General features: G+C 37.3%; 2 protein-coding genes across 2 annotated transcripts in view; one reads left to right on the top strand and one right to left on the bottom strand.

Moving 5' to 3' along the window:
• LOC123885458 (midasin-like) overlaps positions 1–1,459 on the bottom strand; it is a 40,102-nt gene extending 38,643 nt beyond the window's left edge. The window contains exons 1-2 of the mRNA XM_045934744.1: positions 1,116–1,459; positions 593–906 (exon numbers count right to left, since the gene is read on the bottom strand). Coding sequence (XP_045790700.1) covers positions 593–906; positions 1,116–1,220 — 419 coding nt within the window. The 5' untranslated portion in view covers positions 1,221–1,459. The remainder of the gene's footprint in view (positions 1–592; positions 907–1,115) is intronic.
• A 2,086-nt stretch (positions 1,460–3,545) lies between these two features.
• On the top strand, positions 3,546–6,122 carry LOC123884769 (non-specific phospholipase C4-like). The gene is made up of 4 exons (XM_045933980.1): positions 3,546–4,276; positions 4,372–4,781; positions 4,933–5,103; positions 5,581–6,122. Exons 1-4 carry the CDS (start codon positions 3,627–3,629, stop codon positions 5,916–5,918), a joined length of 1,569 nt encoding a protein of 522 aa, XP_045789936.1. The 5' UTR covers positions 3,546–3,626; the 3' UTR covers positions 5,919–6,122.
• Positions 6,123–12,537: the final 6,415 nt, after the last annotated feature.

Raw genomic sequence — 12,537 nt, 5'->3', positions numbered from 1 at the left:
AAAACTTAATATCAATACAACTATATGCCCTCCAAAAAGTGCCAGCAAATTATTATTATTATAGTACAAATTTCCAAATATAGAAGGAAAGTTCAGTTGTTGATAATAATCATCATTCCCTTGTGTTTTGAAATATCATTTTTTTTTTATAAGTAGTTTCCTTGACAATGCTAAACTGGTGGGGAAATTATAAAAGAAGAAAGCTAGCTTCTTTTAGACAAAATGGAAGAGTTATTACAAATAAACATAAATTCTATCCATGCACTCATGTGCACCCACACGGGATTACACACATAGGAGAATTGTTGCATTCCTGTTAACATTATTCAATTTAAAATTGAAATATTCAAAAAAAAAAAAATTATATCCTCCTAGGAGAATGTATGGAGAAGAGATATAGAAAAGGAAAACAAAGCCAGTAATACGATAAATCTCTCTCCAATTTTACTTCATGAACTAAGTTCAAGGAACCGATTGTCGAGTCGAGTCTCGAACTGTTTGGGTTGGCTCGGTTCATAGCCAACCCTAGCTAGAGACATTAAAAAACTCAAAATTAGACTCTTACTAGTGTATTTTAAAAGAAAATACCAACCTTAGTGAAAAAGAACTCATCTCAACAGCACGACAGAATGCTAAACAAACGTGCTCATGAAGATCAAGACCCCTTCCTACATAGTGATCTACAAAATTGGCAACATCGTCCAAGACAATGTCAGAGTCAACTTCCATAGCATCATCCACGGTATTAGACCTCAAATTTGGTACCAAACGAAGCATAGCAACAGCTTTATCTACAAAATTTCTAGCAATTGCCCGGAAACATCCCATCAATGGAATTGTATAACTAGGATTCAGAAAAACCCCCAGTAACGCATTAACCACTTCCTCTTCCGTAACCAAGTTCCCCTGTACACACCAACAAACAAAAATTAAATTTTTATTAAACAGCATATGACCATGTGTACAAGGGCTTATACATAAGCTATTTCTATAACGGGAAAAGTAAAGTTAAATTCTTTTCAGTTTAAACTTATGAAAATAAGCTGAAAACAGCTTATGAACAATGTCCTAAGTGAATTGCATATAAAAAAGTGAATTAAAGATTGAAGCTATGCCTTTTGTGCTAACGAAGCAATCTGAGGAACAGATTGAAGCTTTGGACAACGATCGAGCAATCTCCGAAGCGACAAATGAACACTGAAACTTCCGTCGATCGACATTTCAACCTAAAAACAATTCTCTAACAAAATGAACTGTTAACAGAGTAATGAGTATATATATTATATAAAAATAAAAAATAAAAAACAAAAAACGATTAGGGTTTAAGATGATTGAAGTTGAAGAATCGGAGAGTTCGTTGATATTGAAAAGCTCGGAGAAACTTTGCGGTGTTTGTGCCGTGCAGGGTTTCTGAATGGCGCGGTGAAGGGTTCTAGGGATTTTAACAAAAGTATATAAACCCTACTATGTAAAAAAAGAGTGCAGCTTTGCTCCTTTTCTTCCTTTTCTTTTTATAGATTGAAGACATGTGGCAAAATTATATCTGATGGCTGAGAATTAAAAGGTAGAATTAAGTATTTGTTTTAATTAGAACACGGAATATCCTTTCGTCTTCTACCTCCCATCACTCATGGAGGCCACCCTCTTCCTCGAGTAAAAAAAATATATACTATATTGTAAAAAAAAAATCCTAAATATATATTGTAACATTAAAAATTAGTTTAACAATAAATTTAGAAAAATATTCGTACAACATAAATTACGCTATACACCCTTCGTGTTCGTGATAATATATAAGTAAAAATCATATTTTTATATTTATTATATATTTAATGTATTTGGTCTATATTATAGGACAATACATTAAATATGCAATGAATTTAAAAATTATTTTTTCGTATATATTGTCATGGAGTAGTATTACGAAATACTTCTTTATAGGTTACATTGGAAATGTTATTTGTATCTTCATAGTCTTCGTCGATAATCAATTTTTTTAATTATTCTCTCGATGTAACTCTTGAAATTGCAACAAATAACTGACTATGTGAAAATATCGGCGACAGAAGATATATCTCAACATGTTTAAGATATTGTGACTCTTATTAATAGTCATCGCAGAAGAAACGATTAAAGAAAATTGACTTCGTTGAAGTTTAAAAGGGATTATTACGTTAGATGGTGTCAGAGACAATATAGATATGAAAATTTGATCACCAATATTACTTCCTGAAATAATTTTCCTTCGATAACACGTTTTCTCATTCTTGTAATAGTAAGTCATGTTCCATTGAAAAATCCTAATATTTTATTCAAATTCCTTAGTAGCATCACCGAAACTCCAACTTTAAGTCTCAACTTATTAAAAAAAAAAAAAACTCCGACGTAGAAATCGTGTTAAAAAATTCGGGAGTGTGAACATCATCCACTACCTAATCATCTAAGTTGTGTGCGAATGAAATATCATAACTCAAATATATTTTTATATTTTTTTTAATCAATAATTAAATTTAACATATAATCATTTATTATTGTGTCGACTATGCTACAATCAACTTGCCTGCATATGCTATTTCAAAGCTTTAAGGCATCAATAATCTCATCTGTTGAGCCAAAAGTGTAGAAACCAAGCATTCACAACATTAAATGGATTCTTGAAGGTTGAGTATAGCTTTGTGAATTGCCACCTTACAACTTACAAGTTGATTGTATATCACGGATTGATAATGATATCAACAATAAACAAATAGTAAGATTAAATCAATAAATAGTCATACTAAATTAATTGGTAACTACATATAGTATGTGATGCAACATTTGAACATAAACTATTTATATATTCATTCACAATAATTGGAAATTGTCACTAGCTACTACTTGCACGTTTGGTATATACGGTTGCATGATTCTTTGGCATTACTACTTGCACGTTTGGATGTCATAAAAATAGTATATAACTTAGTACTATCAAAATATTTAGTATTGAAAAAGTTCACCTATATATGTATTTGTTACGTCGTTATTATTGGCTTGTGTGATGATCAATTAATTATATATTGAAAGAAAATTCAATTGCGTGAACATGATCGTTGTCGTATAATAAATGTTAAGGTTCCCCAATTGCCAACTAACAAGCCACCTTGTCACATTTCAACATAATTTTCTTCTTTCTCTGTTTTTTTCTTATCCATTTTCCATCACGACAAGTTAAAGGAACAATGACGTTTTCTTTTCTTTATAATATTTTTTATTTTTTGTTACGTACTCTCTGTTTCATAAGAGAATGAATCCTAGTAATTCAATATTTGGTGTAGACGTAAGTAAAATTTGATTAATAATTATTTTATTCAGAAATTGAGTTCAAATTTTTTCGAACAATTTGTCCTTTGATTGAATTCATTAACCAATTAAATTCAATAACTTAATTTATATATATAGATATAATCTAGTAAAGAAATGTGTGCATGATAGTATATTATTTATGCTTCACCAACAATATAACTTCATCACATGATTTGAATGTGTGTGTGTAAGAAGTGTATATATATGTCTCACTTTCTCGGATTGGTATTCACATTTGAGAATTAATAGGAAAGTCTACATAAAAAAAAGAAATTTTCAAGAAAATGACTTCAAATTCCAACACTAGTCATAGCTACCCCATCAAAACGGTGGTCATTTTGGTTCAAGAGAACCGTTCCTTTGATCACATGTTGGGTTGGATGAAGTCCCTCAACCCGAAAATCGACGGTGTTACCGGCTCAGAGTCAAATCCAATTTTCACAGGTGATTCTAACTCGAATCGCGTTCAATTCGGTGACCGGTCAATCTATGTTGACCCAGACCCCGGTCACTCGATCCAGGACATTTATGAGCAAATATTTGGAGAACCATGGAGCGAAGCCTCGGCAGCAAAGAACTTGCCACCAAAAATGGAGGGCTTCGCTCAAAATGCGGCGAGGCAAGAGAAACCAAAAGACGCAACGGTGCCAATGACAGAGGCAGTTATGAATGGGTTCAAACCGGATTCGGTGCCGATTTACAAGGAGTTAGTTAAAGAGTTTGCGGTTTGTGACCGTTGGTTTGCTTCGGTTCCTGCGTCAACCCAACCGAACCGGCTCTATGTGCATTCCGCCACGTCACATGGGTTAAGTAGCAATGACACAAATAAGCTCATTGGAGGGTTACCTCAAAAAACCATATTTGATTCTTTGGGTGAAAATGGATTCAATTTTGGGATTTATTATCAACAACCACCATCCACCCTTTTCTACAGGTTTGTTCATTTGATCATTTAGGTATCTTAATATATAATTAATTAATATATGTTTAATTTCCTCATTTAGGATTTATTTTATTAATCACTTTCAGGAGTCTTAGGAAGCTTAAATACATAGATAACTTTCATGAATATGGCTTAACATTCAAGAAGCATTGTGAAGAAGGGAAGCTACCAAACTACGTGGTGATAGAACAAAGATTTTTCGACTTGTTATCGATACCTGGGAATGACGATCATCCATCTCACGATGTTGGAGAAGAACAAAAATTCGTAAAAGAAGTGTATGAAGCACTAAGAGGTAGTCCACAATGGAATGAAATGTTGTTTGTGATTACATACGACGAACATGGAGGATTTTACGATCATGTGCCAACGCCGGTAGACGGAGTTCCTAGTCCAGATGACATTGTTGGTCCTGACCCTTTCAAGTTTAAGTTTGATAGGCTTGGTGTAAGGGTTCCAACCATCTTTATTTCTCCATGGATTGAGCCAGGAAAAGGTAAGAATAAGATGCTTATATGCATGCAAACAAAAGCTAAGTTATTATGTGCATTATTTAAAAATTATTAATGCTACCTTTAGTTAAAATTTATACCATAGAACACAAATATTAGTACATATATTAATCATAACATGGTTTTATTATACAGTGTTGCATGAACCTTCTGGACCATTTCCAACATCACAATATGAGCATTCATCTATACCAGCAACTGTTAAGAAGATATTTAATCTCCCTAATTTTTTGACAAAGAGAGATGCATGGGCAGGAACATTTGAGGGCCTTTTAACTCTAACAAGACCAAGAACTGATTGTCCAGGTAACATATTTTGGGTCCGTTTGGATTTGACTTATTTTTTAGCTTATGAAAATAGTTTATACAAATAACTAAATGTTTATTTTAATTCATAAGTTTTTACTAATAATTTTTTTTATAAGCTGTTTTTTCATAAACTATCTCGAAAAACTTATAATAATACATAAAAGTTTATTTATTTGCATAAGCTGTTTCACATAAGCTCAAAAATAAGTCAATCCAAATGGGCCCTTTATCTTATTGTGTTCCAATGCATAAGAAATTATTTGATGTGTATTTTTTGATGAACTTAGAATAAAATAATGTTGTTAGCTCGATTCTTGTTTGGATCAAACCTCTTCTAAAGTGAACGATGTTAGAGTTTTCAGTAATATCAATCATTATTTAATGGTTGATTTTGATGATTGATATTACATGTACAAGAATAAAAATTCCAACCATCAATCGTGTTTCTTGACGATTTAAGTGACCATTGCGCAGAGAAATTACCCGACCCGATTAAACTAAGAGAGGCTGTTGCTAAAGAACAAGCCAAGTTGAGTGAATTTCAGGAAGAATTGGTACTAATGGCAGCTACTCTAAATGGTGATCATAGAAAGAGCATATACCCGAACAAGTTAATCGAGAACATGTGTGTTACGGACGCAGTTAAATATGTCGAGGATGCATTCAATACATTCTTGAATGAGTGTGAGAAAGCAAGACAAAATGGTGCTGATGGTTCTGAAATTGTTGATTGTGCTGATACATGTAGTACACAACCAAATTCCAAAAGTTTTTTTCACAAGATGTTGTCTTGTATAACTTGTGATCGATGAATAATTAACTTTGCACATAATTTATTTATGAAACAAGTGGTGTTGTGTGTATATAATTGGCAACATTGTTAATGAATTTATGATGAATAAAAAGTTTGTTCATTTATATTTTTTTTATATAAAACAAGTGTTGCTGTGATATTTAAAGTACACATTTTTAGCCAAATAAATAAATTAATTCGATATTTTTGTCGATTGTTGGTTTAACTCTAGTTTATGAAAGTTAATTCTCCCTTCGTGATATAATATAAACAAAATTTATTTTTTAGGTGTGATTTTAATTAGTGGCTAAATTTATACTAAAATCTCTAGTCATGAAATTGTGTTTCATAAAAGAAATTATGAGTTTTTTCCTTCACAAACAAACAGTTGAAAGAAAAAGAATAGTTATTTATTTATCGTGTAACATAAATAAATATTATACAGAGTAATATGAGAGGACATATGTCCGACATGACGAATTCAACAAATGTTAATGCTCCTAATTTATTCTTAATGTTTCTTCAAAAAAATAAAATGCTCCTAATTTACTCTTAATGTTTCTTCACTCAGTTTTATTTTGCAGTTTAAAAATAATTCAAAAAAAAAAAAGTTCACTTTCAATAGTCTCCCAGTAAAGAGAGTTGAGACATAAAGTTTAATTATATTTTTTTCTCAAAAAGAAAAGTTAAATTTTTTTTTGAGGTGCTCAAATCAAAATCAATCCAAATAAAAATCGTAAACCGATCTAAAAAATCAAATATTTTTTAATGTGTTTAAATTTTCTTTTGTGAAAACTGCCGGATCGGATCAGATTTTAGATTTATTTTTTAAAAATCGAACTAAACCGCGCGCATACATATATGTTAATACTTATTCAATTTTTTATTAGTATGCTATATTTCATTAACATATTATTTGTTGGTTTTAATTTTCTTATTTGTTGGATCACATTAAATTGAATTTTTTAATTAGTCATCTAAAATCAAACCGAACCACAAATTTTTTTTTGTTGAATATTTTTTTTAATTCTTTAGATCACATATCTCAAAACCGATCAAAACTGAACCGCAAACACCCTTAGTGTCTATATGTATCGTCTTCCATTTCCTTTATTACCGTACTCCTGTTTTAAAGTCGATTTTCTTTTAAAATATTTTTTCATTTCTAGCGTATTAAAATAATATAACACTCTTGAACACAAAAAATCACTAATATTACCAAAAAAAATAAGGGTCATGCTAACCGGTGCCTCCGGGCACTGATTAAGGAAACCAAAAAAAGAAACTTTTAAATAAAAAATAACATTTTTTAAATTTTTAAGAGTTGACTGCACAAGTTTCAATGTTAAATTACTATTTTTGCTCTCTTAACCAATGCCCCGGGGCACTGTTTAGCATTTTCCAAAAAATAAATAATACTACCTCCGTAACTAAATATAAGACCCTCAATCTTTCCCTTTTTATAAGACTTCTTTCATATTTTCAAGGACATTAATTATTTCTTTCCCAACATACCCCTAATTAAATTACATATTTTTCTACAATCTATAATAAATACTTTAAAAAAACAATAACTCATTATCTTTCTCGAAGGATAAAATTGTAAAAACAATATCAATTGTCAACACATTTAATAACACGATTCACTTTCTTAATCTCCACAATTTTTTAATGGGGTTTTATAATTAGGGACCGAGGTATTATAACACTAAGGACTAAGGAGTATGCATGTGTCCATCTCTCTCTGCCTATAAAAGGACATATACCTCTTGTTTGTTTGTTACCCATTCTTCTTCACCCTTCCTCTTCTTCTTCACTCTTCCTCTTCTTCTTCTTCTTCTTCACTCTTCTTCTTCTACTAGTTCTAACTAACAAAAATGGCCGATGAACTTGCCAACTTTGATGCAAAAATGATGGTGCTTCTGGAATATATTCAATACCTTCAAGCTGATCTTGCTCATCCTCCCACCCAGATGGAAAGAGAGGCAAGGGTGAGGACCGCCATAGAAGAGCGCAATAATTTATTAGCTGCGCGTCAAACCCTAGTTGAAACCAAGCATGCTATTGCAGCGAGCCAATTCGAGGGAGCTGGACCGTCGAAGAAGAAGTGATAATAATCAGCTATTTTATCATGTTATGTTTGTTGTTTTTAAGATATTGCTTTTATGTTGTGTGTTTTATGTTATTTTGTTTGAGTGTTGTGTTGTTATTGTTATTTGTTTGCTATCTTTATGACTACCTATCGATTGAATGAATTTCCGTTTTTCCTTATTCTACTTTCAATGTCAATTTTGTTTTCAAAAAAGAAGGAGAAAAAAATAAAGATATTCTAGCTTGTAGAATAAAAAGGAATTAAAGATACAATAATTAAAAGGACCATCTTACGTTATTTCAAGGGACCATCTAAATTGTATAATGAATATCTTTTGAATTAGATGAGATATTAGCCTAAAGAAAGGATAATAAAAGGATATTAGTGTTCTGGACTAGACTAATGCTAGTCCACCTAGACCCTCACAAAGTCCACATGGCTTACCCAACCACCTCCATGTCAGCATGGGACAACCTCTCCACCAAGATAGGGTAAAATTACTACTCTACCCACCATCTAAGGGTGATATCTTGGCAGTCCCTCTTAATGGGCCTTGGCTGATCCAGCCCATTAAGAGGACCTTTGGCCCAGAGCTGGGGGCTATAAATACTCTCCCTCATGGGAGAGCAAGGTAGACACTATTCATTCCATAATTACTCTCTCTCTCTAACTTCTCTCTCTTGTATCTCTCTTGCTCTCTACCCTCACTGACTTTGGCATCGGAGCACCTACAGGTACAACCCCCCCCCTCCGTGGTAAAGCTGCTCAGACCGTCGTCTACCACCTGCACCTAAGGACTACAGCTGGCCATCCACCTGTTCTGATCAACAGTTAAGATCAGTGGCGCCGACTGTGGGGAACTGAGTTCTCCCCTTCTTTATTTCGTCCAGAAACTAAAGACCAAAACCAATCATCCAACTTTCATCATGGCCAGTTCGTCCCACTTCAACAACGACATTGAAGATACGAACACTGCAGCACTCCGGGCATCTCCCCGGAATACAGTGCTATCTCCTGTGCTCATTTCAGACCACCAGGCCCTCCCCGAGTCAGACTCCAGGGACGGGCAGGACCTCTCCTGGGGCTCCGAGGACGGCTATCTGGTCGTCTTGACAGAAAAGCAAGCTGGCAAGCTCCCCCTTACCGAGCAGGGTAAGCCAGCAGAGACAGACTTATCAGCCTCTTCGGTTACTAACGCCGAACTAGCAGCTCTTATCGCTGCCCTCAAGCAAACCAATGATGCTCTCTAGGGCCAGAATCGCCGCATGGACGAGCAGAACCAAAGACTTGATCGTTTGGAAAGGAACCAACGATTTTCTAGAAGCTCCCCTTCGAGAAGACACCGTGCTTCTCCTTCCCCTCCTCGACAGGAACTCGTCAAACAACGACGACCTGCTCTTGAGAGGATCGAGCAGCCTGGCAGAAAGAGGGATCATACCTCCCCTCCCCGCGAGGGCTTGGCTTCCCCGAATGGAAAGAAAGGAAAAACTGTCGACCGCACACCACCTCGTCGTCATTCTCCCCAAGGACTCACCTTGATGGCCAAACAAGGGCAGCCAGTAAGCCGCAGCTATCACACTGACCAATTTTCCAGGAGTCCTACTCCTGATCGTGAGGGCTCACCTCCCTTCGACTCACAAGAAGGGGAAGAGGAGGATCCTCGCTGCCCCTTATCTCATGACATCTGTCAAGCACCTGTTCCAAAGGGATTTGAACGACCACCTGCTCTTCCATCTTATGACGGACTTACTGACCCAGATGAACACATCGCATCAGTCAATGCTACCCTGAACTTCTTAAGAGTCAGTGGAGCAATTAGATGCAGAATCTTCCCAACTACATTGAGAAAGGGAGCTATGGCATGGTACCACAGCCTAGCTCCTCGTTCCGTTTCTTCATGGATGGACCTGACCGATCAATTATGTAGACACTTCACTGCTTCCCGCAAGCAGCCAAAAACTGAGGCAGTCCTGGACGCCATCTTTCAAGGTGATAATGAATCTCTCCGCAGTTTCATAGAGAGGTTCAACAGAGAAGCCGTCCAGGTAGAAACAACTGATGACATGAAGAAATACCTGCTCCAGAGGGGCCTTAGACCAAACAGTGACTTTGCAAGAGCTGTTGGAATTGAAAAACCACGCACCTTCAGTGACCTCCTCCTTAAGTCACAAGCTTACATTCAGTATGAAGAGCAGCAAGCTGCAGATGCTGCCCGTTATGGACGAGGAGGAAACAATCAGTCTGCTCCTCAATCAAATTCAGAGCAACACTCTAACCGAGGAGGGGGCAGACGAAGAGGCGAAAGGCCTAGAGAACCCCGTGGACCTCCAAGTACATTCATCAACTATACTCCCCTTAGTAAAACTCGTGAAGAAATTTTCAAAGAGTGCAACTCAGCTGAGTTCACTAAAGCAGGAATTAAATTTCCAAGACAACAACCATCAAAGCCTGGCCAAGATAAGAGCAGGTTCTGCAAGTACCACAAAGGCTACGGCCATCTGACTGAAGACTGCATCTAGCTAAAGGATGCCATTGAAATCTTGATTAGAAATGGGCAAATCAAACAATATGTCAAAAGGGGCAATGCTCCCCGGGCAGAGACTGCTGAAGCCAGCAACACCGAAGAAGCTGCACTAGATAAATCCGGGCACAAGCCAGTTGCCCTTGCCATCTCCAGACCCGAAGACTTCTTCGTCCCTGACTACTTGGACGACACCTATGTTGCTCCCACACTGAACAAATGGGACGCACTTGCCCAAGCTATGGTGATCTCTTGTGGAGGTTTTGACAAGCAAACTGTAGGATCCATCAAGAGAAAGTTTGAAGAATTGATAGATGGCTCTTCCAACCTGAATGCAACTTTGGACAAACCGAGAGGGCAATCAAAGCCCTTAGCCTTCTATATGGTGGAGCTGCCCGGTGGAACTGCAAACTCCCAGATACCCCTGCTCATCAGAGTGGACATGGCCAACATGGACGTCCGCAGGGTACTGGTCAACCAAGGAAGCTCCTGCGACATCATGTATTCCCAACTTTTCAAGACTCTACAGCTAGATGAAACTTACTTAACTCCGTACTTTGGATCCGATCTCTCAGGATTCAATGGGGCAACCACTAAGCCGTGGGGCTACGTGGACCTGCTAGTCACTGTTGGCTCAGAGGAAACTTCAAAAACTATCAAAGTGAAATTTCTGGTAGTAGACTGCCCTTCCCTCTACCAGTGCATCCTGGGCCGGACAGCTATTGCTGACCTAATGGCTGTCCCTTCAACTGCCCACCTCAAGATGAAATACTACACTCACAAAGGCCAAGTTGCCACACTGCATGGAGATATTGAAGCTGCAAGGAGAGTCTTCAATGCCTCCTCCAAAGGAAATGAATATATCGGGCAGCTCCCCGAACCCAAGAAGTCCAAGGCAACAACTTCCCTGCCCTTGCCAGAAATCAGCTCCATCGACCTCGACAGCCGCTTTTCCAAACAGGAAAACAAGGATGAGAAGAAGCTCCGCAAAGAGAAGAAGGAAGACGACGAGGCAAGTCAAGAGCACCGTCGTCCAGTTCCAGATGGAGAGTTCGAGCTGGTGCCCTTCGGAGAAGACCCGAGCAGGGAGTGAAGATTGGGACTGGGCTCCCCGAACTTGCTAGGAAGCAACTTGAGGCCTGTTTGAAGGAAAATGCTGATATGTTTGCATGGCATGCCTCCGAGATGCCCGGCTTGGACCCCAACATAGCTTGTCACCAGCTGACTATTGATCCTGCTGCTTTACCAGTTGTACAACGTAGGCGTAGGCAGTCCCCGGAGAAATCCGCGGCTGCTGAAATTGCTGTAAAAGACATCTTAGAGGCAAATTTCATTTCGGAGGCCAGATATACAACCTGGCTGTCCAACGTTGTACTAGTTAAGAAAAGTAATGGAAAATGGAGGATGTGTTGCGATTATACCGATCTCAATAGGGCTTGCCCTAAAGATTCTTATCCCTTGCCTTGTATTGATAGACTTGCTGATAACTCTTCTGGTTTTAAATTGTTATCTTTTATGGATGCTTACTCAGGTTATAACCAAATTCCAATGGCAGTAGCAGATAGAGAAAAAACAGCTTTCATGACTGAGTCGGGCAACTATTACTATAACGTAATGCCCTTCGGTCTCAAAAATGCAGGAGCTACATACCAGCGGATGATGAACAAAGTATTCCGAGGACAAATAGGAGACATGCTCGAAGTATATATGGACGACATGATCGTAAAATCCCCCGAGGAGCTCGACCATGTCGTGCACCTTCGCAAGGTGTTCGAGCAGGCCAGAAAGTACAACATGAGATTCAACCCAGAGAAGTGCACCTTCGGGGTCCGGGCAGGAAAATTCCTGGGCTTTTACCTAACAGAGCGGGGAATTGAAGCCAACCCCGACAAGTGCAGAGCTTTTGCCGAGCTCCCAACTCCGAGCGATAAGAAATCCATACAAACTCTTAATGGAATGCTAACATCGCTTTCCAGGTTTGTATCCAAATCAGCGCAACATGCACTCCCCTTCTTCAAATTGCTA

The sequence above is a fragment of the Trifolium pratense genome, linkage group LG5 (assembly GCF_020283565.1).
Source record: "Trifolium pratense cultivar HEN17-A07 linkage group LG5, ARS_RC_1.1, whole genome shotgun sequence".
Classification (NCBI taxonomy): domain Eukaryota; kingdom Viridiplantae; phylum Streptophyta; class Magnoliopsida; order Fabales; family Fabaceae; genus Trifolium; species Trifolium pratense.
This window is presented reverse-complemented; position numbering and strand designations above follow the sequence as displayed.

What these genes read in the sequence shown, in the direction of transcription:
- LOC123884769 (XM_045933980.1), top strand. Translation starts at nt 3,627, where the DNA reads ATGACTTCAAATTCCAACACTAGTCATAGCTACCCCATCAAAACGGTG. An exon ending in CCATCCACCCTTTTCTACAG is followed by an intron (nt 4,277 to 4,371) that starts GTTTGTTCATTT and finishes AATCACTTTCAG; the next exon opens with GAGTCTTAGGAAGCTTAAAT. An exon ending in ATGGATTGAGCCAGGAAAAG is followed by an intron (nt 4,782 to 4,932) that starts GTAAGAATAAGA and finishes TTTATTATACAG; the next exon opens with TGTTGCATGAACCTTCTGGA.